Here is a 27,605-nt window from a genome sequence, read left to right on the forward strand (position 1 = left end):
ACGACTACCATGGATGTATGTAAAAAAAGGTATATTTGAAGAACCCGAAACACTGACAATTCGAATAGAGTAAAACATTGGTAGCGTAGTGCTTGACTTCTTCAAGGGTATTTTTACTGTTAACGTTTTTGCCTCTGAATTAATTTCCAATGTTATGTGTTCTTTGGTATTTTCAGCTGTTTTGTCAACCGTTGGTATTATTCAATAGTGGTAGTCGTATACAAAAGTGATATGGCGCGTAGTGTGGTATGTTCAGGCGATGTAATTTGTGATTGATTGTTATATAATTTGTGACTGAGTGTAATGAATTACTGGGTTTATAATTTTGCTTACCTTAGCTTTCTGGTTATGTGAATGTGCCTAAATCCTGTTTAAAATACTAAAAATTGTTATTACAGTTTTGAGTCTTTGAAGTGCAATAATCGTTCTGGGCAGTCTCCAAATACTAACTCAGAACGTCTAATTTTCTGTGAATATCGTTTATAAATACCCACAGAATTATCTAACTCTTGAACTGAAAAGTCACTCTGTTGTGATGGTTCTCCAGTATTGTATCCTCCTATACTTGTTACAAATCTCAACATGAGAAATTGTAACAGGGTGCCGAAATTTGTAATTTTTAATTGGCTCTTTTTGAGTCAATTGCCAGCAGTGTCTGGAACTGGAACTTAATCTTTTCTGTAGAATACTTATATTTTTTTTTCTGGGAAACTTTTATCCCACATGACAGTAAAAGATCAATACAATATTATGCATGTGATGCTGTTATACATGAAATGAGGTTTGATACAGGTTTTAATATATTTATAAAGGCCTTAGAAATTTTGGATTTGAGGTTCTCACAGGTTCTTATTTATTTATAATTACAATTATACCTCACTGCAATTATTTTGTGATAGTTTTTAATTAGTTATTAAGAACTTGTGAAACTTTTCTGCTTGAAATTGCTTATCCTACCTGTTTCAGGTATACCATATGCAGCATATCAGCTAGTATAAGATGGGGGAGGAAATAGTTAGAAAAGTTATCAATAGAAACTCTTATCGAATATCAAAATATAAAGAGAATGGGCATTTAGGAAATCAAAACCCTCTAAACCCACGGTCGCCATTGCTCTTTGAAAAGACCGAAATGGACCCATGCATGACATCAACACCTCAGAAATTCAGGAGAAAAACAATTGATAATTCAGAGTGTCACACTGTAGCACAATGGAAAGGAAGACGAAAAACATGCAGTGATTCTAACGATCCTACAGAAAATATTACACCACTTAAAAGTCAGAAGACAAAGCATTTTGGTTTGGTAAAAGGAATTACATCATTAAACAGAAGGACAGATGCGTGTAGAAATGTGTGTGGTGAATCATTTGACATCACTGCTGTCAAGAGTCTGACACAATGCCGAATGCTGTCCCTTGATGAATCTGTGTTAGAAGCTATAGATCTGGACAGTGCAGTGAAAGATTACTGGAACAGCCAAAATAGGAACTTAAATTTGGATGTTCAGAGTATAGGACATGACAACCAGTGTGAATCCCCAGATCTCTTTGAAGGTAGTGGTAATGTAGTCGATGATGAAATGATTAATTTCATGCGACAGTTAGGAGATGCAGCCAGTTGTAAGGTTGTAACACAGTGTTCAAAAAGCCAGTGTGATGTGGTTAATCTGTCCAGTAAAGTCACACATAAACTAATCGAAAATGATTCTGAATGTAAGGATCCGCATGTTGGAATCAATTCAGATCAGAATGCAAATTTTAAAAGTATAGATGTTGCATGGGAGAATGATTCATTTTTTGAAGATGCAGTGTGCCTTATTGACAAAGACTTACCAGCATCAAATTCTCCTTCACTGAGTAACCTGCCATTGGGAGAGAAGATAAAAAGGACACTTATTACCAATGTTCAGAAACCAGTAACACCAAAACCTAAAAGTTTACATATAAACCCTGGACATATACTACAAAACCATTCTTCAAGTTTGGTTAAAGTATCAACGCCTTCTGATTCTGGTGCATTCTTTGGTTTACCATTGAAAGTGAAATTACTTATACAGAAGTTTAAAGGAATCTCAGATCTGTACCGTAAGTTTTTGATGTAGTTTTGTTTATTACTCAAAATAAGCTCATGTTATATGGCCTGGCTAATGCTTTCTTAGTTTAATGATCCCTTGGGGTCTGAATACAGCCTGTAACCATTAAACACTAATGTCTAGTATGATGAACCTAGAATAACATCCCCCCCCCCCATATAAGTGTAGTGCAGTTATGAGGCAGAATGAAAGCTCAATAAGTTCAGTATTCTTTGGGGCAGTGTGTTATTTCTGCTGCTATATAATATTATGCTATTACGTAGTGCAAATTTGAATGTACCTCAATGGATAAACTATTTTGAAGTTTGAAGATTTCTGATGATGGTGTGTAAAAATGTGTAAAATTCTTCTTTTGGAGTTATTCTGATTCCATATTCAGATAAAAAGGGGAAGAGAACAGAAAGCTTATCTGTTAGGGCCCTGCTTGAGCCAGCCACAGACCTGGTTAACGTCTGAAGTCGGAAGCAGAACCCAGCGTTCGAAACATAGGTTCATAGTTTTATAATTTAGACCAATGGTGTGCAACCAATGTGCCATCACAAAGTTTCAGGTGTGCCATGAATTTTTATGAGAAATTGCTTTTTTTCACATTATAGTTAGGAAAAGGCAGTATCTTTTTTTTCACAATTAGAATTTATAATATGTGTACATGCACAGATTCTGTAATAGCATCTGTGTTTCAGATGTTTTCATGCACTTTGTAGGAAAGAGATAGTGGTCAAATGTCTAACAAAGATGGCAAATTTTCTTTACTATCAGAATGCATTCAAGTCTCCTGTCCATCCATCCGTCCATCTGTCCAGTCAATTCTACTCAAGAACCACTGAATGGATTTTGATGACATTTGATGTGGAAGTTGTTCTGTTTTGTACAACCTCAAAATTGTACATTTGAATATCATACAGGCATTGATAGCAAAATGATGGATGAGGAAATTTTTGAGGTAGATATTGAGTTGCTGCCATGTGGTGGCCAAAGTGCAATTATCAAACAAGGCGGGTGTAATACCTCTAAATGCATGTTACAAAGAATGCATGAGGATATTTGGTGTATTCCGGTATAGAATACACGTCCTGAGCTTGTTAAATTTAATGTTTGATAGACTGTTGATATATTATGAACCACTGACATATGAAGAAACTACTAGTTTTAGTAGTAATATTACTGTTGCGGTGGACGTTATCATCATCATTATAATAGTAATTTATACAATTTCTTTTTCAGCCTGGCAAAAGGAATGTTTAAATTTAGATGCTCTCCAGTGGAGGAAGAACCTAGTTTACTCTCTCCCAACTAGTGGTGGGAAGACGTTAGTAGCCGAAATATTGATACTCAGAGAACTCCTTTGTCATAGAAAGAATGCTATATTAGCACTACCATACGTAGCCATTGTTCAGGAAAAGGTAATGATGGAAATTATAAAATTGCGACACACAAAGTTTAATTACAAGAGAAACAAAAAATAACACATAACAAAGTTATTGATAATGCACTGTACAATTATGACTAAGTTGATTTTGTGCTAATTAAGATGGCTGTCTTTTGGGTTGTAGCATTGTGTAGTTTGGTAGAAGTTTACCCAACGATTCAGAGGTTCTTGCTGCCTCCATCATGAGGGGAATGATGGCAGCAGCAAGGACCTCTGAAACACTGGTGAACTTGAAGATTTCTGTCTTCTGGGTTGTTATACTGTGTAGTCTGGTCGATGTTTACCAACGTTTCTGAGGTCATACTGCCTCTGTCATCAGGGCGATGAATATGCCAATTTAAACCTATCACCACCCACCCAATTGGCATATTCATCGCCCTGATGATGGAGGCAATATGACCTCAGAAACGTTGGTAAACATCGACCATACTACACAGCGCAACAACCCAGAAGACAGAAATATTCATACTCATTGCTGTGAAAACCTGAAATCTTACATTGGTGAACTTATATGAGTCTACACGGTGCTACAACTCAGAAGACAGCCATTTTTGTACTCACAATTGTGGGAACCTGAAATCATACTTCTGCTCACTACGTTATTATGTTGTGATCAATTAAAATTATGATTTGGATGTATATGGTATCTTTGATAGTAATGCTGATTAGAATGTTATGTTTATATGCAGGTCAGGTCCCTTGCCCCATTTGGATTAGAACTTGAGTTCTTTGTAGAAGAATATGCTGCCGGGAAAGGCCAGTATCCTCCTCCAAAACGCCGTAAGAAACAGACCGTGTATGTGGCAACCATTGAAAAGGCCCTTGGTCTTACAAACAGTTTAATTGAAGAGAAGAGATTGGAAGAACTCGGCCTTTTTATTGTGGATGAATTGCATCTTCTTGGTGAATCTAATGGGAGGGGATCCACCCTAGAAGGACTTCTTACAAAACTACTCTATGTGCAAGGTGACTATGATAATTTCAACATGTTTTTTATTGCGTTCTTAGCAGCAAAGTATTAAATTTAAGAAACATTCAAAAAATTTTGAAAATGGAAGTTATTAGTTGTGTACATTTACTTTTGTACTGTTTTGTGCTCTTCTAGTTCAAGTATACATACTTAGATGATGTCTCTTCCTAAATCTATAGTATCTCTTGCTTCAAAACTTTTTTGTAGGTACTGATACTTTGTTTTTTATATGGGGTGTTGTGAAATTTTGATTGTTCATATAATACTTAAAAATGTGCATGTATTGGAAGTTATATGCATTTTGTATAACAATTTGTGAATATTCCTTAACACCGTGTCAGAGCTCAGGCTGATAGTGTTGTTTTTTCAGCAGAGAGATCCAGGTTCAATCCCAAGTGACTTCATGATTTCATGATGGACAAAGTATCACTGAAGCCGTTTTCTCTAAGTTATTTAATTTTCCCTTGCTATTCATCATACTCATTAACAGTACCCCATTAGGTGTGCCATGGCCCTGGTCTTAATTTAGGTCCTTCATCTCCAATTTGGCACTTGGTTGGTCTCATAGTAAATTTAGTTCTTTTGTTCCTTGGCAGTTGTTGAAAGAGGAATAGCTGTTACAAATAAGAATGGTTTGATAGTTTTTGTACAAATGATACCTGCAAAGTTTTGATTATTGATCCTATTGAAATTTTAATATTTAGAACATAAAACCTAATATTCTTTAGTAAAATACCCGTTAAAGTAGTGACCAGTTTTACTATTATGGAACCAAACATCATGATGCATCCCATTTGGGTTGAAATGAAGTGATACATACTTTATGTTAGTAATTTTGTACAATTAACTCCGTGTAGCAGAAACCTTCTTAGAAGCTAGTATCCACTCAGTTAGTCAATAAATACCCCACTTTTTATGGGACCCAAAGGTTTGTAAGTGTGTTCACAAATTCCCACCACTGGGCTCTATCTTTAGGTAGGTGAATCCAGTCAGCATCCTTACACCCTATGACTTTTAGAACAGTTTTAATATTTTCACCCAATCTATGCCTGGTGTGTTCTGTTCAGGTTTTCTGCCTAAAATTTTGTGTACATTTCTCATAACTCTTGTGCAAGCTACATACCTCACCCATCTCCTCTCCTCTTTCTCTGCTTTTACAAGAAATGCCAAAATTATTTTTATAAATATACTGTTTTTGTATTAACTGAATTTTTTCCTGTAATGTTGGCAGCAAGTATTCAGATTGTGGGGATGAGCGCAACAATAGGCAACTTGCATGAAGTTGCAAAATTTCTAGATGCGGAAACATACGCGCAAGATTTCCGCCCAGTAGAACTGAAGGAATATGTCAAGTGTGAGGATGGATTGTATGCTGTTAACTGGAAAGCTGCGTGTCCAGATGAGTTTCTGATATTGGAGAGAAAACTGTCATTTTCTGTGAGTTCTAAATGTCAGTAAAAACTTTACAATTTTATCCTGATGATCACTAGGTAAATAACTTCATGGATCGAAGGGGAAACTGGAAGCCATGAAGACTGTCTGAAAGTTTTATGGAATGTGAAGGTTTATCATAGCGTTTACAAAATGCTTTCAGTGGATCTTAACTTGAGACAGTTGAAATCATTCCACATTGTAACACCCTATTTAAGATCTATCCTCATATTAACCTCTCACCTAAGCCTACATCTGCCAATGATTCCAGCTTTTTTTGACTACAAATTTTTTATGCATTGTTATCTCCATGTGCGAATTCTTATACTTCTTTGTATGTCACGAAGAATAAAAACTTCTAAAGGTTAAGCTTTTATTTATGGGCGCAGTTGGCCAGAATTGTGTACTTTTTATAAATGAGTAATTTAATCAAAATCGTTAATAACCAAACGGATGGTGTCAAGTATTTCTCCAGTTGAATTCTGCATTAATGGATTAAAATTGGCCACATTTGTTTCCCTATATCCCTAATGATTCATCAGTAATCTTTATTGTACTGGAACAGGGAATTTAAACCCCTGTACTTCAGGATTATTGGCCAGACTTTTCTCTGGGGTTAATGGTTCAATGATATTCTAGCACTATGCATGGCCAGTTGCACCATTAAGACATGATGCATGGCTGATAAAGGTTCATAATCATTCTACCATTTCTTATTCATCACTTCATAATCTTTGCCCTTGATATGATTACATATCTACATATTCCTGTCCTGTGTTTGTACACATCATATTATTCTTTTTGTTTTTGTTTACAGTATTCTGCGACTGCAGCTGCTGTTGATCCAGACCTGATTGGAGGACTGGTAATGGAAGTGATCCCCGAAAATTCATGCCTTGTCTTTTGTCCTACAAAGAAGAACTGTGAAAATGTTGCCCAGTTGATCTGCAGAGTTTTACCGAAGTATGGTTTGTTGCTTTAGGTACAACAGTCTCCTCCTACTTTCCTCCTAGTAATCCTGTCACACTTAGCAGAAACCTACATAAAATGGTCTACCTGGATAAGATGGCTATTTCCTTTTATTCTCTTTTAAGAGTGCTGCTTTTGAGTGAACTAGATTTCTACAGAAAAGTTCAATTTTCATGGGAACACAAGTTTCCAAAAATTATTAAAGTAATAAACAAATTTTCTTAAACTGCTTGTTTTTATTTCGTCATTAAAATCAGAGTAGAGTTAAATGACAATTTATATTAGGTAGGCAGTTGACAACATTTTAGAATGCACTGGGAAGTGAATTAAAAAGGAGTTGGCATAATTGAACTAGAAATGCAAACAAATGTTTGGTGCAGGGTCTGTAATGAGTTATAATTTTCTTATAATAAAATTTACCATCACAACATTTTAACAGTGTTACAACATACAAAATTTTGGGACTTTGATTTTGAAAGTCACTGTTTGAGCTTCACTTAAAATATTTATAAAGGAATCATTTTGAAATTGTTTATTTTTAATTATTTGTGACAATTTCTTTTGGTTTCAGGGAAATTTTGCAGGAGAAGAAGGAAGAAAAGAAAGCTTTATATCGAGCGTTGATGAGCGAAGGGAATGGTTCAGTCTGTCCAGTTTTGAAAAAGATTCTTCCATTTGGAATGGCATACCATCATTCGGGTATAATAAACTTAAAATGTTAAATGGTGTAATACAAGATGAATCTAAATGAAGGGGCTGAACACATTCTTTCTGTAGAATTTGAGGTTTTTATGGTGGTGAGTCTGAAGATGGCTGTCTTCTGGGGTGTTGTGCCATGTATTCTGTATTTTATGATTACAGTTCATAAACTACAAGACATTTTGTTATGTTTTTAATGGGCATTAACATAATATTGAAAATATAACATGCTAAGAACAATACACGTGGTGTAACAATTTTGGCATGGTTGCCAAAATTTGGCCCTTGACCTTTGCAAAATGGACCAGTGATCTTTGGGGGATTGGGCGCCTGTCTGGGTGATGGTGTCATCATGGAGGTAAAAGTTGTCTGCTGTTGTACTGAGATAATCTTTAAAACATTCTACTGTACACTATTTTATCAAAATTGGTTTATTAATTCTTGAGGTGTATTATGCATATGGACAGGCAGATTGACCGGTTTTAACAAACATGCTGCTGGGTTGCAGTTGTGCCTAAAAATTAGTTAAACATCATCAATGAAACTAGAAATGTTTACAAATTCAAATATCTAAAAATATACAATACACGTTGATGAGGAGATTGTTGTAAAGATCTGAAGTTTTACATTGTGGTAAATATGTACTATTTTACCCTGTTTTAAAGACTATACCCAAATTATAAAAGGTTTTAGTTTTTTAAGTATGCTAATTATTGTTAACTGTCTGACCTTGTTTGTTTATATTTATTCTTGGTTTGTTTAAGGACACTCATTAGCTCAGATTACATACATAGTATTGAGAGATAGAATGATTGCAGAATAGTGAATTGGAAATATATGCAAGGAAATGGTTATGGCCCAGTTTAAGGCACTGTCCGGCCATTTGCCTGGAGGGACTGAGGAAAATCACAGCCTTAGGGTAGCCAGTCTTCAGGTTAAGATTTGAAGCTATTAGCTCATGAATATGATGCAGGCAAGCTAATGACTTAATCTCGATGTTCAGTCTTGAACATGTGTAATGACTGTTTTTGGCAATGGCTATTCCTTTATATTTACCAACTTTGACAACGTTGGTTGTCCATAAAATTGGAATGGTAGGTAATATCTATATTCTGCAACAACAAATAGTTCTCTCTGTTTCGTAGGTCTTAATATAATTACAGTGCGCTGTGAGGTGTGACTTTTTGAAGATAGTTTAGAGGTTTATTTCAGAGTAAATCTCTGAAGTTTCAAGTATAAGTGAACACTTCATGTACAAGTGACTGTAGATTTTTATTCATTAATGTTTCCTTATTGTGCTGCTATGCTCATTTATTGCATGATTTCTGTCAGGTTTGACTGCTGATGAGAAACATTTGTTACAAGAAGCGTTTCGAACCGGTACGCTTTGCTGCATTTGCTGCACCTCAACGTTGGCTGCAGGAGTGAATCTGCCAGCTAAACGAGTGATCCTGCGTTCGCCGTTCGTAGGACGAGACTTCATCAACTTGAGCCGCTACAAACAAATGGTTGGACGGGCAGGAAGGGCTGGGTTTGGTGAGACTGGCGAGAGCATTCTTATCTGCAAGACAAATGAAGCTCTAAAGGTGGGATACATGGAATGTTACCCTTGTAATGTAACATATTTCACAGCAGTAAAGATGTCAGTGTTGGTCTTCTGGTTGTGAACCTATACCTGGATATCAATGTTCTGAAATGTTGTATCTACCCTACAAGTCCATATAGCATTGCAACCCATAGGACCAACAAAGACCCTTGGCTGATGTACAAAGCTGCCACATATGATTTGTTCCATTGTTCGTTGCCACTTACACATAAATGAAGCCGAAAGTAGTGAGAAGAATGGTATTGATTCTGACTGGACATACAAGTGAGCAGACATGTGATTCCAGGATTTGGTTGGTTTATCTTTATCATTTCTGTCCATTAGGAATATCCTGGAGGCCACCAGCTCAAATTTTGGAAGCATTTGCTTTATGTTCTGACTTACATTTTGTTGTGTTTCTGTTGTCCCTTTCTTTGACATATTGCTTTAGCAGGTTCAGCATAATTATACGGCGTTCCGGTCAAGACGAGAGGCAATGTAAACAAATTTGTGTAAGTGGAAGTGCTGCTAATGCTTTCTAACATCTTTCATCTAGCGTCATTTCATAGTTGCTGTTTTTCTTCAAATAATGAAATATTTATATTATTCTCTGCAGCAGTAATGGTTTGGAACATTATATTGGATTGTATTTATTACATATAGTATTAAATGTTCGGTTATAGATGATGCTTAAAGTCTTTCTGCATAAATGATTTGAGGTGGATGCATATTTATTCAAACAGAACATTACCCAGCCAGTTAATGGGCTACCCATGAGGAATACATTCTTTTGTTTGTTGTTGTGACTCGTAGTTATAACTTTTGTCAGGTCACAGTTATAAGATGAGATTTTGTCTGTAGTGTAGTTTTACTGCATGTTGGTTAAGCAGGTAAATTTTGTTTTTCTGTTACCTCACTGCCTCCACGTAGTTTTAATTGTTAATGTTTTCAGGTAAAACAGCTTCTCTGCTCAGAAATGGATGATGTCACTAGTACACTACATTTGAATGATGGCTTAGGAATACAAAACTTGATTCTCAGTGCTGTTGGACTGGGTAAGTATGTAGTGTTTCTCTGGGAAAGAAGGTAACTGATTATATCGTAGGTTCAGTAAATTCTGGGCCATGAGTCTTATCTGATCACAGAAGTTGCAAAGATATAATGCCAGACGTTCAAAATATTTCTGTAACGCAAATTTTGAAGCCACTTGAACCTCCTGCTTCTTTGAAGTGACATCTCTTCCGTGATCCATGGAAGGAGTGCAAAATGTGTAGTGTGAAATCAGACTAATATTGTAGGCTGGGGAATGCCACAGTACCATGGTTGGTTGAGTTGCTTTAACACAGGCAGTGACGTGCTGGGGCATTGTCATGTGGGAACATCCCACTGTGGCTGCCCTCATTTTGGTTTGGTTTAGACAAATTTGCTATTATAATCATGTGAGATCTTTCTTGTAGCACTTCGGCATGTAATGCCCTGTCAGTAACCATGACGTACAATACAGCTTCCCTTTTGAGCAGTTATTTTGCAACTTCATGGTTTTTGGTGATGGTATAAGCCTCCATATGGTTAATTGCCATTTATTTTGAAGATCATACAAGAAACATTAATTTTCATCACATGATGACCCTTCACAGGAAGTCTGCTTTATTATCTGCTATATTGGTTCACATTCTTGTGGTCATCACATTTTTCCTTCATTAACATTCTTGGTTTGATATGTTCACAGACATGATGCATCTTCAAATCCGTACTATGAACTTAAATTTTGGATTTCTTCACAGTTGTCTCTGCCATCTGACAATGATCAGAATCCACAACCTCGTTTATCTGTATCACATTATCCTCGTTCCATAATATTGCAGGCTATTATCCTCCATGTGGGTTGTCTTCCAGTAATTTACAACTATCCTTGAACCTGTGGTGCCACTCAAACACCTTGGACTGGATTGTCATTTATTTTCCATATATCACCTGAAGCATCTTCAGTGTTTATAGCCAGTTTTTTTTATTGCTAGCAAAATTTTGTATTGGCCCGCTGCTTGAGGTGTCCATTTTCCTACTGTGAAACCTTCCACACCCTGCTGTGCCCTCTAGGACCTATTACACACACTTGTCTGACATAAACTGAACAATAATTTGGTCGTGCATATAATATACACTGTATACACATGTACATCTTCGCAGGTACAAGTGGACTCCAGCCTACCTGAAACTTTCTTGAAGCTTCTTTGTATAACACTAAAATAATTGGGTTGGAATCAAATAAATTTAACACTAAGTGAATGAAATCTAAAATTAAGGAACTTTTAGGACACAATTGGAATATTGTATGTTTGGGAAATTTGGCATATGCTGATTTGCTTTAAAAGCAGAGTAGGTAGTTTTATATTTCCCCCAAAACTGACAAGTGAAATCTGTATGCTGACATCTACCATAGAAGTAGTTTATTAAACTGGTAAGATTTAATATTTTCTAACCATAGAACCTAGCATAGTAATTGCAAGTGCTTTTAATATGTATTTCGAGTCTGGTGTTAAGTTACTTTGTCAGGTTGATTTCTTTTCACTAGACATTTTCTTTGCTATAAGTTATTCAGTTACATGTACAGAAATTGAGTGTCCTTTAATATCAATTTCAGGTATTGCAACCACAAGACTCACTCTTCAGAAGCTGATAAGTTGCTCCCTGTTATCTTTACAAGCTTCAAGACTGAATGTGAATTTGGTTCTTGAGATTGACAATATCTTAACCCAACTGATCAAATTGAAAGCCTTACATACAATTGATCCAGAAGAATCAAGGTGAAACTTTTATATAACATCAGTTAAACATTAGTCGGATTTGAGGTTCTCACGGCAGTGTGTACGTAGATGGCTGTCTTCTTGGTTCTAGCACCATGTAGGTGATCACCTGATGATGAGGCAGGAAGGATCTCTGAAACGTTGATAAACTTCTACCAGACCAAATGTCGCCCTCGGTGGACTAATGGTTAGCGTGCTCGCCACTGGTCCCAAGGGCATAGGGCAGTAAAGAAGCTTGTAGAAATATATATTTTAAAGTGTTAAATAGAAGGCTGGTTTGATAAAATCTTCTTGGGTGACCAGCTGCATCAATTCGGAACAGTAGTCCAACATTTCAGAAATCCCGTCTGTCTCAGTCATCAGGGAATCACGTGATGGGTGATCAGTGTGTGGTGTTTATGTACGCAGTTGATCTAAACAACACATGGTGGTCACCTCCCACATCATTCCCTGATGACCGAGACAGAGGGTTTCTGAAACATTGGACTCCTATTCAGAATTAACATGGCTGGTCATTGTGGTGTATCTGAATTGATTTATGTTACTCAGAAGAAAAATTAAGATCACATGATTTGTATAGTTGAAAACTAAAGTTGTATAAGTAAGATAAATTATGTAGTCTTTAATTAATAGTTATGATTCAGAATTCAGAATTTGCAAATAATGCATGTCTGTTCTGGTACGGATTACACCTTTGCAGTCTTTTTTTTAGAAAGGTTTTGTATAATAATAATAATTTCTTATTCATACTCTGACAGCCCAAATTCAAGCACCATGCTCACTGCCGACAGTAACGTATCAGTGCATATGCTCAGCGCATCGAAATCTGGAACGGAGAAAAATAAACCTTTGACACCAACTCACAATAAGAGAGAGAAGCATAATGTGATAGCACATTTGAAAAGCGGGGCGCTACTCAGAGTTAGCAGACTTGGGAAAGCTGCCATAAAAGGTGTGTATGTACACGTGCATCGTCCAGCACTTGCTTTTGCTGTCTATGTAAGACTGCATATATTGGGAATTTGGTTATCTTTCATTTGTCTGCTGTTTACAGATATTTTCTTCTCACTTCCGTGTTGACATTATTTCACGCATATTTCAGTTTAAAAAAAGGATTTATCATCTGTGTTGAGAACCATGCCAGACAAAAATGATCTCGCTTTCAAAGAGTTGAATACTGCTTACGCTCGTCTTCATAAATATTATTATTATTATTATTATCATCATCATCATCATCCCATTTATTCACCACTTTATGGGGTATGTACTTCTATGTACCCGAGACAGACCTTGTCCATAAGGTACATAGGGCAGCAGCTATTTCCGGGATACGTTTTGTTTTTAATATGTATTACATGTATTATATTATTTTATTTTACAACAGCGTCTTTCGAATGATGTATGAAGTTCCCAAAATGGCAGTTTTCTGAAGTTCCCTGACGTCGTGTTCGCCCGGAATGTTGGCCAAATATTTCCTGAGCGACCTGGAGACAGTTCCTGTTGCCCCTATAACTACTGGAATTATTTTTGCTTGAACCTTCCACATTCTCTGTATTTCTATGAGAAGGTCCTTGTATTTCAAGATCTTCTCTGCTTCCTTCTTAATCACATTCCTGTCAGTCGGTACTGCTATGTCAATTATTATTATTATTATTATCCCCCCCCCCCCCCCCCCCCCCCCCCCCGCATCAAGAAGACATCTTTGTTGTATGCAGTCTGTAATTGGTTTTAGTGAAATCAATGTTTGCAATGCTTTGAATTTGCAGGATGTATGCATTTGTCTCGTGCCCACACGTTATACCAGGACCTGGTTCAAGCTCAGTCAAGCCTAGTGTTGTCATCATACCTGCATCTGCTGTATCTTGTTACTCCATATGACTTGATGAGCCAAGTCAAACCTAACCCTGTATTGTACTTTTCTGCGGTAGGTAAGACAGGTAGTGTGACAGTTTTACTTTACAGAAAAACTGTGCCTGTTTGTTGTTTATTTTAACCACTGAATGCTTCATCAGATCTTGTTGAAGGGCCCTGATAAAAAGAACATAAAATGTGAATTTGGAATGCTTTAAGCAATTTGGACAGAAAACACGAACATTTCATTTTTACATTATTAAATATTTTAATGCCATTAAAGAAAGTTTTTGTTTGTTCTTCTAGTATAACAGACTGGATGTGAAGGATTTTCAGACAACAAATGTGCTTGGAATATCTGAAGTCTGCATGGCACGCATGGTGAATGGACAGACTATGAAGGTAATAACTTGTGTTGGACTATATGGTGAATTGCGTGAAATTTTAGACGACCGTCTTCTGAGATATTGCACCTTGTAATCTGGTAGAAATTTACCAACATTTTATAGGTAACAGCCTATTCCAAAATACATTAAGAAATTTCTCTTTCAGAAATGTTTAGTATGATTTTTTATGGTTATATATAATATTTCCTCAATTTTAAGATACCACCAATTGTGAGATGCACCCTTCATTTAGTAATAGGTTTTAAAATACAATATTACAATAGGAATTGTTAATATTAAAACATAAATCTTTATATTAATACTTTTGGAATCTTCTTTGTTGCTATCTTTATGTTTACTGTCCCATGACTAGTGTGACAGACATGAAGATTTTTCTTGTGCTTTAGTCATAAAATATAATTTGTTGACATCATTTCTTAGATGCCATCAAATGTAAGACATGCCATAATTTCAGAAATGTTAAAAATGTGGAAAAAGTATCTTAAAATCATTGGTACTAATCGGTTGTGCAGAAAAATGGGCTACATGGTAATGATTTTTCATCACCTCTTTCCCTCAACTACACACTCATGTACAATTGGACAGCAGCGTCCTGTTCTGCTTAACAAATCGGCACCATAAAATCCAACTTACGACCTACTACCTGCCCTATTTAAGGCTTCCAGAAATGTTATCCATTGCATACTCACTCTGAGAGTGGCAACTGCAATGTCTGCTGAAATGTTGGATAATTTTCAACATTTGATGTGGCTCATCTTGAAAGCCAAAGTTGTACATTAAAGTGTAACTTGTTTGTTATTCATCAACATTTTAGTCAGAAAACCTGAAGGGAAGTAACGACATGGTGTGAAGATGTGGCTTGGCTTAAGATAGTTCCATTGGCAATTTATTATAAACACATGAATGATGAACATTCACGTTCCATAAAAGACAAAAGAAATTTATTGAATAGCATAGCAACTATTAGCTTATCAAGGACTCTGCTCCTTGGAGTTAGTGTTCTTTACACTTAATACAGTTTATTTTAGTGCAGTGAATTTCAGGATAATCCCAAACTTCATGCACTTTTGTATTTGTTTTGAAGCTTTCGTGGCGACGTAACTCAATAAAATTTTCTTGGTTGATCAGCCGCAAAAGTTTTATTGACTTTTGTATTTGTTTACTGATACCTGCTTGATGTTAGTCAGGACAGGGACAGGTGCTTAATAGATTCTACTTAACACTGATGCTGTATGACCTGTGGAATCAGAGATCTGTGTGGGATGTCGCAGATGAATATGAGGTTCCACGTGGCTTTGTTCAGACCCTTATGACCTCTTCAGCTGCCTTTTCTTCTTGTGTGCTGCGTTTCTGTGAGGTTAGAAAATATGATATTTACAGTGCTGTTATAACAAAATTAAACCTTTTGCTGAGTATTATAATCTTATCACTACTCAACTCACAGGCTTGTAGAAGATGTCACTGTGCGTATAAAATAAATAGAAGTGAGAAAATTGCAAGATTACAGCTGTGGCAATTAAAAATTAGTTTTGTGAGGGACGTTTAACACGATTATGAATATCACATAAATAAAGTGACTTTTATGTTAAGTGCAATTAGAAGGTGAGAAGTGTTCAGAGTGCTAATAACAAAGTAAGATTTGTGCCCAACTATGTCGGTAGATCTGAGTCTGCACGCAGACTAGCGTTTGTCTCTAGATCTGCCACTTGCAGTGTCACATACGTGGTTTTATAGCTTGTATTTTATGCACAGGAGATGAAGGAGTTTTGGGCATTCCGAGATCTCTTAGTCAACTTTACCCAGCAGCTTTCTCACTGTTGTACAGCTGAGTTGTTACAATTGATGGATTTGCCAGCAGTTAAAAGAGTAAGTTCAAATATTGTTTAAGGTGGTAGTCACACTGACATTTATAATTCCATTTCCTCCTGTGGTAAAATGATAGAACCAGTCAATAAATTGTCTTGATGGCATATTTACAAAAAGTGGTTAGATTAGATCAGGAATGACATTTTTGTAAATGTCATTAATCAAGGTAAATTAAAAAAAATTATATTAATGTCTTAATATGGAAATCATTTGCCAGCTGTGAATTTCAATTTCTGTCCCATTTATTCAACCACACTATTTTGTTTTTTTTTATCTGGTTTTTGAAAGATCGGTGGGTTTTACACCAAGAGATTCATATTTGCGTGGTGCAAAGCTGTAATGGCATCTGAATCAATTTTTTACCTTCAGGATTAATAATTTGGATAGTCATACTTCCTCTGATCTGAAGCTTTCACAGCGACTAAGTATAACAAATTCTTCTCAGACCACCAGCCATGTCTAGTGGTTTAATGGAGGAATCACTACTTCGAGAACCGTCTTCATCCTTGTCCTCAGGGTACTTAGTACTTTTAGTACTCTGAGGATGAGGATGAAGATGGTTCTCGAAACGTTGGTGTTTTCTCCATTAAACCACCAGACAAGGCTGATAGTCCAAAAATAATTCATTATACATATTTTCTCCATTACATGTTTATTGTTATTAGACCTGCATTTTTTTGTGTGTGTGTTTAATGAAGAAATGGGCAGTTTGATTATGCTTTGATAAGTGTTAGTAGTAATTCATATAACCCCAATTTCCCATAAGGAATGTAACTTTGGTTATTATTTCTGGGAAATAGCAACTTGGCAGTTGTGCACAACATGTAGCCATTTTTCTGTTCAAGAAGAAGTGAATATTTTAAATTTGGTGTTACAGTGAAACCTCTATCCATCGTTCCCGGAACTATCGTTTTCCCGGATGCATCGTCCGTTTTGTTCGGTACCGGATACATCCCATATAAAATAATGTTACATTTTCCCGCTTCTATCGTTCCTCGAACTATCGTTCAAAAATCTTAGTCCCGGCCCACAATTTTCCCGCAATGATCGTTTCTGAGAATTTAAAATGCTGGGTTTAGAGATAAATTAATACCGAAAGACGCACAATGTTTTTGGAATAAACAGTAGCGGTAACCTGTTATGTCGCCCAACCAGCACAGATTCTTTTGGAATGAGGGGTCAGCGGTGCAGGGGTGATAGTTGGAGTGAATGGCGGTGCCCATTGTCAGAAATTTTACGATTTTAATTTGGGTGCACTCATATTTCGTTCCAGCGATGCCAGATGGCATGTGCAGTGTGAATTTCTTCACAAATGCTTTTATTATAAGTACAAAGGAAAGGCGAGCGAAACTTTTTCATTCTTCTGGTTCATATCGTGTCTTCTACAGCTACGTTTCGTTGAGTTTGGCAGTAATAGTACTTCCATTTTTCCTGTTATAGTCCGCGAAGGTTGAGGGAGCGGTGAGGAAGAGGGAGAAACGACGAATGCGAGCCCGAACTTTGCCGAGTTTTGCCGAAGCACACGCTGCATTGGCAAAAGTGAAGTCGTTCTTTTATGCGCATAATATTAGTGAACGTGACGAGGAAAGCATTTTGAACGTGGAAAGGGCTCTGTTTGGCCTAAAACGTAAAGTTTCGACAAACCAGTTGTCCATTAAAGACTTTTTTGGTAAAAAGAAGTAACTTTGAAAGAGAAACATTGTTTGTTTTTTTTAAAATTTTTAATGCTTTCCCGCATCTATCGTTTTCCCGCATTCATCGTTTTTATTTCCCACCCCCGCCGAAAACGATGCATCGAGGTTTCACTGTAATATATTCCTAAAAATGTTTTATTTAACAGTTCTCTGTATGTTGATATGTACAATGAATATTTTGAGAATATGTTTGACAATTTCCAGGAAGCCTATTCTAGCAAAATGTTTGTTTAGTGATAGTTCATTAAATTGTATAATTTAATTTATAAGTTTGTTAGAATGTTAAAGAAACTGAGATTTTCATTATCCATGTCCACTAGCGTCTATTTCTTTAACTCTGTAGTAAGTGTTTGTTTCACTGTATGTTATTATTTTATTGCTCGTTCATTGTGTAGGGACGAGCCAGGCAACTCTACAAAGCTGGTTACAAGACATTACGAGATGTGGCAAATGCTGACCCAAAGCAGATGGTTCATTCAATTGATCATTTGCCAAAAAAGACAGCAAATCAAATTGTAGCTGCAGCTAAGGTAAGTAAATTCTCTTGGTCTATACAGCATCTTTGGGGTAACGATGGTAGCAATATGTTTATTTTAAACAGCGATAACCACCTAGAAGCTCACACAGTATAGAACCCAGATGATTGTGATTGGCATCTTCACCTCCATGAGAACATCAATTAATATTGTTACGCCTGTAAAGTAAAGTAAAGAGTCCCGCTACATGCCTGTGCAGGCACTTGCAGGGAGCGGAGGTAGAGCTCCTACTCTTTCTTAACCTCGGCACCAGATGGGGATGAGTGGCCAGCATCACGCCCCGGCCGTGCTTTACCTCGGGAAAGGACCCCAGTACCCAATGGACAGGAGGCTGGGTGGGCCCCAGAGCCAGTCTGGACGCAGAGGCTAGAGGAAAAATCCTCTTCCCCCGTCGGGGATCGAACCCCGATCACCCAGCCCGTAGGTAGTCACTATACTGACCGAGCTATCCCGGCTCTACTTTACTTACGTCTGCAAAGAAAAATCCTCTACCTTCATTTGAGGGGAAAATCAGTTGACAGGATCTTCTTCATTTATCCCAGACAGTTGATGTAATTGGTGCCATTTTACAAAGGTGAAAAATCAACTTCTGTTCAATGCATGCTATGCATACATTTCCTAACTTTTTTCTTCTTGAGGATCTTATTTGATTTTTTTTTGTATGGTGAATAACTTGCTAATTAATTTACTTTAAATCTATTGATTACTGACAGTCATTTTGCAATGCTAAGGGTTCTCTTTGGTTGCTGATGATGTAAATATATTGGGGGATAACATAAATACCATAAAGAAAAACACATAAGCTCTAATTTTCGCTAGTAAGCAGGCTAGTCAAGAAGTAAACACAGAGAAAACTAAGTATGTGTTCATGTGTTGTTACCAGAAGGTAGGGCAAAATTGTAACATAAATATAGTTAATGGATGCTTTGAAAATATGGCAAAGTTCATATATTTGGGAGTAACAGTAACTTTTAAAAGTTTGATTCAAGAGGTAATTAAGAGCAGATTCAATTCAGGTAATGCATGCTACCGTTCAGTTCGGAATCTTTCGTCTGTCTACAAACAATTTTACCTGTAGTTTTGTATGGGTGTGAAACGGTCTCTGACACTAAGCGAGGAACATAGACTGATGCTGTTTGAGAATGGGGTGCTGTGGAGAATTTTTGGAACTTTGAGGGATGAATTACTAAGGGCTGGAGAAAGTTGCAAAGTGTCTAGCTTGCCATATATAATTAGACTGATCAAGTCAAGGAGCATGAGATGGGCAGGGCATGTGGCCTGCATGGGAGAGAAGAAAAATGCATACAGGGTACGTAGGTGGGAGGGTAACATTAAAGCGAATATTACAGAAATAGGATGGGGCAGTATGCACTGGATTCATCTGGTTTAGGACAGAGACCAGTGATGGGCTCTTGTGAACATGGTAAAAAGCCTTCAGATTTCATAAGTGTTGGAATTTCCTGAGCGGCTGAGCAACTGTTAGCTTCTCAGGAAGGACTCGGCTCCGTGGAGTAAGTAGGTAGGTAAAAAGGGTTCTCTTTTCCCCTGCATTTACATGTCTTTCAACTGAGAATCTGAATTATGTAAATAAATGTTAATATTAGTTTACATGATTATTCTTACAGCTACTGCTGAAGCAGAAAGCAGAGAGTTTACGTGAAGAGGCAGAAGATGTATTAGAAGGACTTCAATACCAAAATCAATCTCAGGTTAAATGAAGACACACTATTATTCAAACTTTAAAAACTATTAGAGATGTCATGTTTTACTGTTTACTCGTAAATAGTGGTAGCGTGTACCTTCGAGGGACAAAGTGCAGGCGACATAAGGATTACATTTCAGAAAATGAAAGAAGTGACATAAATGAGCATATCACTCATTACATGAGGGGTGGAAATTGTAATGAATCTGGAGTTTAGTATTTTAAACCAGAGTTTTCCTAAGTATTCCATTCTGTATTGTGTCAAAAAACCAAACAGGTACACTGACACATATAACAAGGGTTGTGACTTGCAAGGAATTTGCATGTTAATTAGTATAAGCAGTATCTGTTCATAGACCTGTGTTGGCAGTGCACAAGGCTGGCATCATTATATCAGGGTTTGAGGTCAGAAAAGAGGTCATTGGTGTCTTCCATTCACAAAGGGCAGAGTCCACTGAATATGCTAGAATTGGTATACAAGTGAATTTCCTGTCTTTCTCAGAACTTTTTTCCCCCTTCGACAGTGTCGAATGAGAGGACCATTGTGAATGATGAATTGTAAAGGATGTGTAAGGAAGCGATCGTGGCCTAATCGAAGGTATTCCGGAATTTGCCCAGAGGGAGTCACTCCTTGTGCATGGCAGCATTCGAAAGCACAATTTTTGTTATCTTTAATAAAAGTAAACAATAAATGTCAATTATCCTATTCTTTTATTCTAACAATACAGGGGCTATTATGTGGGCAAATCTAGATCATAGGCTCTTACTGTGACTGGAAATATTAAACTGTTGCTTGTTAAGCACCACTTGGAGAGTGATTGGTGGGAGGGGGACAAAGGTAAATATCCACTAATATTTAACCATAGCTCTAGATGGTGGTGGTAAATACTTAGCTTCAAGACAATGGTGTCCTTTTGATGGCCCTAGGGCCGGTCTGGATCGGTAACTAAGACGACTTCCGGCTGCAAGAAATCGAATGCCAATCTAGTCTGCAGCACAACCACTACAATGAGAACCTGTTGTGACCTTTGGTTTCTATCACACACATATTTTATCATGTAGCAGTCTGTATGCCTGTCCTTTGAGGTCAATTGAATATTAAAATATATTAACTCCCCCCTCTGCAACAACAGTGAAAATTCAACTGACCACAGTGTTTCATGCCAGATGTTTAGGCGCATCTAATATGTTTATCAGTGAGAAAAGGTAGACCTTGACGACAAACAACTATTGAAGTTGCCGAGTCAGTCAATGTGGAGGTGGTAGCTAAAAGAAATTCTTTCGCTCTCCTAGGAACTGAGCCCGGTTGTCTTGGCTGCAACTTAGTCTCTATACAGGGAGAGCTAACTGGCTCCATATCATGGTTAGTGCTATTTACTAAACCTGAAAGGTTTTTTTAAAAAAAAAGGAATGGGTAGGGCATAAAAATAGCACTACGCCACAAATGTGTGTTCTTAAACTCCATATTAGGTGGATAAGCAGTGCTTCTAGGGACCACTGAATCCACATGATCATCAGGTAAGGCATTCAGGCCTCCTTCTGTCCATAGCCTGTCATAATTCAGAGCTCAAATAGCTCTACTCTTTCTCTGAACACCACAATAGCTTCCGAGGATTAAAATTGTATGACTGCACTGTAACTCTTACCTCCAGGACCTACTTTGTGTGGTGGCCAGGAACAGTTTCAACTTTCTTACCATTAGCATTTGTTACGTTCTCATGAACATCATTCTGACTTCCTGTTTCAAAGAAATCTCTGTTTGAATGATTCGGATCAATGTACTATATTTCCGACATTATGGTACTAGAACACAGAAACAATTTATTTCAAGTGCTCTGATTAACCAACAAAATTATCAAAGGGGGATATAAACCTGGGAATCTATGAGAATCCTTAAAGAGCCTCTACATAGAGCATTTAAGCTACATAAGCCAATCTTTCTATAAAAACAATTGATGTTTTAAAGCTTGAAATGTTGAATGAAAAATATGGGAATCCTAATATATCTTGGGACATAGGTTCCCTAAGTGTGGTCCCCCCTGGGGGGGGGGGGGGGGTTTATATGAAAAACCTTTTTTAACAAAATATGGAGAAACATTTTTAACATCCGTTGCTTGGTTGAGGCAGTTAAGTTGTCTTACAGTGCTGTATACTCATAGCTAAATTTTATGTCAAATCTGTTTGCTTGCACTTGTTCTGGAAGGGGGGGGGGGCGTGAAATTTATTAAATGTTTTAAGGGGGGCACAAGGTATAAACGTTTGGGAACCTCTGCCTTAAGAGCTTTGACAGTAAGGATCAGAATAAGTGTACAAGCCCATACATACAAACTGGTTTATTGTACAATACAAACTTCAACAATCACTTACAATTTATGGCTACTGTTAAGACTCCCATTTCCTACTTCCGCTTTCCTCAAGCAATCTGTCACCTCCCAAGTTCGCTGCTTATGCCTGTTTTCAAATATCTATTGATATCCCATACACGAGGCCAAATTAATGTTTTCCCGAAATACACACAAAACAGATCTATCATATATTTTACAACTTTAAATATATGCCCCGTCTTTGGGGGACTAGCAATTCAAACACGATGAGCAACATCTTAATATGTCAGCCAATCAATAGGAAGTACCTTATCAGGCATAAGACAAACTGAAATGGGGTTCTTCAGCACAAATTTTGGTGTTAGGATTTCTGCTGTAAGTGTAGTTCCCACTTCACCTCACACATGGAGTCTTCAGACAAAGGAAGGAACTAAGGGAAAAAGTCGTGCAAAATTGCTGAATGATTCCTTCACCAAACGTGACAACAGTTTGGTCAGGGTGCGAGAATGCTGAGCCCAGGACATCATGTAAGCACTACCTGGTGTGTGGCTTCTACAGCCTGTTCTGAAATAAATGTGAATCCTTGGGGCAAAATAAATACTCATTCCCCTACAAAAAACAATGCCTAACATGTGACTTACTGGAATGTCTTCCCCCAAAATTCCTAATTGTTCAACAAAATGAAAATATACAATATTTGGATAGCCTTTACCATGCAAAGTCATGATACATCTTATTACTAAAAAATCAGATAGTCTGATTTTTGTATCACACATTCAAGATACATCACAGTCTTTTCAATTTATCTCATGTTGGCTTACGGGTTTTCACACCACGCCAGAGGCCACATAATATATTCTTGGCTTGCGGGGATTTACGCCACGCCAGAGGCCATGCACACTCATTCAGAATCATTCTCTCGGGTTTCAGTAGGGAAATAGTAAACCAAATAGAATAATTTCAGATTTAGATAAAGTCACAATGTTAATACATCTCCAAAACTCTAATTATGTCCAAAATTCAGCTTGCCCTTACAGCTCCTCGTCAACATTCTCACTTATGTGAACACACTTTTCCTTTGGCATAAACAACTTCCTACATTAACATACTTTCTTTAAATGGCATTGACAAATAAAATTAGTGTGTACAGAATGATAAAAAGTCAAGCAACCTGTTCCTGACACATGGTTTAAAAATAAAATAAAAATTACATTGAATTCAGAAAACAAAAACACTATGTGTCAGAAATATCCGCTGTGCTCGGAAATTCACGCATTCATTCTTTAAATCACGTCTGAAAAAGCCAGTGACGAGCTTCGTTATAGAAACGGTTCGTCAGACAACATTCTCGATTTGTTTGGCGCAGGAGAATCAGAAAATGTATCATTCTGGAAAGTTAATTTTCAAGCAAGATGCCATATGGTGTTTGACGATAAACACTCGTTACACTTATGAAAAATATATCTTTGCACTTACACTGTTAGAAGACAACAGACTGTTTTATGTAAGGAGCTTACATGATGTGACCCCAGTGGGTTTTCTTGCGTGAATTTTTGATCACGTGGCATAAGAAGTAAAAAAAAAACTAAACCGAACATAAAATTACACATGAATTACTCTACATCATCTTACTCTCAGCAGCTGCTCAAACCTAAAGTAAAAGAACATCAGGTAAAAGTTTTTGTCACCAAAGAAACATTCAGTCTTAATGTGACTTAAGAGTGTCCTTTGTTCCACACAGTTTGGTTCTGGAGGGCTGAGTAAAGAAATATGAATGGCCCACAAAAGGCTGGTTCTGTTCCATCTTGGCTTATGGAATGTGCTTACAGCGGAAGATACTTCTTCATCTGGTGAGTGCTTGGCTCTTCCAAGTTGACTTCCGCTGATGCCTTTACCCCTCCATCCAGTCTGGTTAAACACTAATTCCTATATAACGCAGTTTGGTAACTGGTACAGCACACATTAAAACGATGGCCAATCGGCAATGGAAACTTTTATCAAGAACTTGATGGTTTAAGGCTTTCAGTTTCATTTGTAAATCCTGAACACTGACATCTTTAAACTGAAATTCACAAAAATCCATAAAGCTTTCACCAAATTAATTAGTGATATTCCTCTTTTGAAATCGACTGATGGCTGATACTGACTGTAGGCCGTCTTCTGGGTTGTTGTGCCGTGTAGTCTGGTAGATGTCCAACATTTCAGAGGTCCACGCTGCCTCCATCATCACGGCGATTAATAAGTCATGCTAGCGGATAGCGCTATGATTTATAGGAACAGGACATTAAAAGGAATAGCCTAAACCTAACCAGTGGGGACTGGTTCAGAATCAGGCAGGGGGTGGGAACAAATAGGAGGGCTTGGGCATGTTGTAGCGTGTGCGAGATGGAGAGAAGGAAATAGAGAGGTCCGAAAGAAAGCTCTTTTGAGGGCCTTAGGGAGTCTGTCTGGTGGGACATATGGGAGGAAGCAAGAGAGTGGAAGGGAGCTCTGGCTGGGGCCAGAAAAGGGCAGAGAAATTGTGGGATAAGCAATGCTCACTGGGATGCTTCCAGAGCCTTAGAAAGGAGTGAATGACGAGCTGATGAAGTTGTTGGGCTGCAATTCAATTTTGATCCTATCCATGTATCCAGATCTTGTCGACAGGATAGAGGTGTAATGGAGTTGGAAGCGGTGGCATGGATCGTCTTTGTTTCTGTGTCAGTTGAAGGTGTTTTGAACACGTCAAAATGACATGCGAGTAGGTTCAATAGCTTTCACTACAAAAGCCTTAGATTTAGAAGCAGTTTTCTTAACTGCCACAAGATTACGATCCTTTGTTTTTTGGACTATGGCATTTAAAAGCCAGAACACTGCTCATGAAGGAAGCAGTATGACTGATTCAGAATGAAGGCTGGCAACCTTACAAAAGGAAGTCATAGGATATACCATGTTGCACTCTGAAAGACTACAAAAAAGCATCTGGACGATCCTGGAAAAGCATTTCTAATCCCTCCAAAGTAAGAAGTGGAAGCATAAGGCAGTCCTTGGAGTAACCAATCAAGTCAGATGGGCAGCCTACAATGTTGTTGAAGTTGAAGGAATGAACTATCCATTTATTTATGAAAGTCAACCGCTGGTTGGTATTGGTGGTTGAAGAGTTAATAAAACCCCAGTCAACACTGAATATGAAAATACAGTGCAAAGTGCCTGGAAACAATCCATCTGCAGGAATATTTTCTCGAACTGGGCCTACACCAGCAACCTCCATCACCCCCCCCCCCCATCCCCCGTGGTTCATGTGGTGGATTGTATTTGGACAACACTAATAAGAAGAAGAAAAATGCTGTCAAATGGATTCAGTGATAGTGATGGATCAATTTCACTTCATGTGTGATGGGTGCGAGGACTCAGAAGACTGAATCAGCACGTCCACAAAAGTGGCGGCAACATCGATTTTTGAAATATGACAATACGAGGTTACAGGCCAATCTCTTTTTAAACCAGGCCACGTTTCTTCACGTTTTGCATTCACTACCAAGACTCCTCAAGAATGCAATTAAAACTTGTACCGTATTGTTTATGTGTCACAGACTTACAAAAAACATCACCAAGTTGCCTGATTTTAAATTTTAAAACTTGTTTTAAATTTATTAATTAAAACTAAATTCTACTATCAGTATAAATAACTTGATGTAAAATTATCACTCCTTATCTGACTCTAAAGCCAAAAGTATATTAACAAATTGGAATAGAATTTCGATTGAAGGTTCTCCCAGCGGTGAGTCCAATGACGGCTGTCTTTTGGTTTGCAGCACCGTGTAATCTGGTAGACGTTTACTAGTGTTTCAGAGGTCCTTGCTGCCTCCATCACCACAGCGATGAGTTACATAGTGCTAAACTCAGAAGACAGCCATGTTTTAACTTAAAGTTACACCACGTTTCCCCAGCCCTTGGTAACAGGCCATAGTGCAGTCAAAAAGGGTTTCAACTGCAACTAACTTTTCAGAATGCCTGTACCTGAAACTTGCCAAAGTAGTCTGTACTCTCAAGAGACTTCCTCAGCAAATCTTTGCAAGTTTCGTTATTCCTCTGAAACAGAAAATATCCAGAAATGTTGGCTGGTGACCGCTACGCCCCCAGACCTCGACGATCGCAAAGTTCCATGGCCACACTTCTCAGAAACAGCGCTGCTGGGAGGCTGAAACAAGAACGAAATCTGCGGAACACGAGGCTTATGCCTCACCGCTGCATTTGCTTATGTTAGTGTGATCTAGGAAAATTGAATGTCTGTCTGTGGTAACTACAAAATATCGACAAAGTAGGAATCAGTCCTATGGTTTTGGCGAGTTGTATAGTCGGCGCAGAAGCTAGCGGAGCTGGCGAAAGGGCCTAGTCTGTGTACCTGAGGTGGCACGGTCAGTGCATTTCTTTTGTTTGGGCGTTCAGTCTGATAAGCTCCTCGGTGCAGTCAGCATTATAACCATCGCACAAAATGACTCGTTCCTACGGCGCCGACTATAACTCTCGTACTTGGTACAACTCGTGGTCTCTATTGGCGAACTTCAGAGGCACGTCTGTGAAAATCCATTTGTGTACAAGATTGGAAAGTTTACACAACTACATGCTAATGCAATAATAGCGAATGCATAGAAGTCGCTTAAAGTGGCGGCCACTATGTTACATGGGCTACATCACAAGTTGGATAATTCAAAATGGTAAAGACAAGAATTCAGTTACAAAACATATTGCTGTAGACCACTCTTTCCCACATATAAATGACATGGAAAAAGGGAAACCTAAGTGAATTCTGTTTCCTCTAAAGGCGATTATTTCCACAGGAAGACTTTCAGGGAGGGTCAGTGAGCCCATAAGGGTTACTCACACCACGAATTGCTAAATCATTTTTTAATTAATTTAATGCTATTAATTAGAAAGAAGGTTAAAGAAATGGATATTTGTAATATGGGAAAACTTGATACGTACGTATTTGTGACTTTGCATCTCTTCTCTGTTGCTTCTGGCAATATTTAACTAGACTGGTTACCGTACAAGTGAACTGGACTCAGAAAGTATACCGAGAATAATCATTAAACTTGTATTTGCTGATCATCGGACCCCGTTATGGGTGTGAAACATCGCGTCGACCTTGAATTATTTCTATTTTCAGTCTGTGACATTTATATTCGTAATGCCATAAAGCGTGTGCGGCCATCGAAAACTGTTGGACATTATGGTGTACCGAGTTTTATTATTAATGGTTGT

The 27,605-nt window shown here is 37.7% G+C and overlaps 1 protein-coding gene across 3 annotated transcripts; it reads left to right on the forward strand.

Moving 5' to 3' along the window:
• The first annotated feature begins 86 nt into the window (after nt 1-86).
• Nucleotides 87-24,323, forward strand: mus301 (mutagen-sensitive 301). Of its 3 annotated transcripts, XM_022069071.2 has the most exons (18): nt 91-246; nt 967-2,086; nt 3,319-3,497; nt 4,213-4,489; nt 5,725-5,930; nt 6,742-6,887; nt 7,465-7,592; nt 8,925-9,178; nt 10,130-10,232; nt 11,819-11,981; nt 12,740-12,933; nt 13,748-13,905; nt 14,139-14,234; nt 15,423-15,596; nt 15,992-16,105; nt 18,195-18,329; nt 19,961-20,044; nt 24,103-24,323. In XM_022069071.2, the coding sequence occupies exons 2-18, from the start codon at nt 1,000-1,002 to the stop codon at nt 24,133-24,135; spliced, it is 3,531 nt and encodes a 1,176-aa protein (XP_021924763.2). In that variant the 5' UTR covers nt 91-246; nt 967-999; the 3' UTR covers nt 24,136-24,323. The 3 variants fall into 3 exon arrangements, with proteins under 3 accessions (XP_021924765.2, XP_021924763.2, XP_021924764.2); XM_022069072.2 differs by lacking the exon at nt 24,103-24,323 and having other exon boundaries at nt 93-246; nt 19,961-20,735; XM_022069073.2 differs by lacking the exons at nt 15,992-16,105; nt 18,195-18,329; nt 19,961-20,044; nt 24,103-24,323 and having other exon boundaries at nt 87-246; nt 15,427-15,590.
• Nucleotides 24,324-27,605: the final 3,282 nt, after the last annotated feature.

The sequence above is a fragment of the Zootermopsis nevadensis genome, unplaced genomic scaffold (assembly GCF_977971745.1).
Source record: "Zootermopsis nevadensis isolate Lab colony 2312 unplaced genomic scaffold, Znev_1.0 Znev_ptg000012l, whole genome shotgun sequence".
NCBI lineage: Eukaryota > Metazoa > Arthropoda > Insecta > Blattodea > Termopsidae > Zootermopsis > Zootermopsis nevadensis.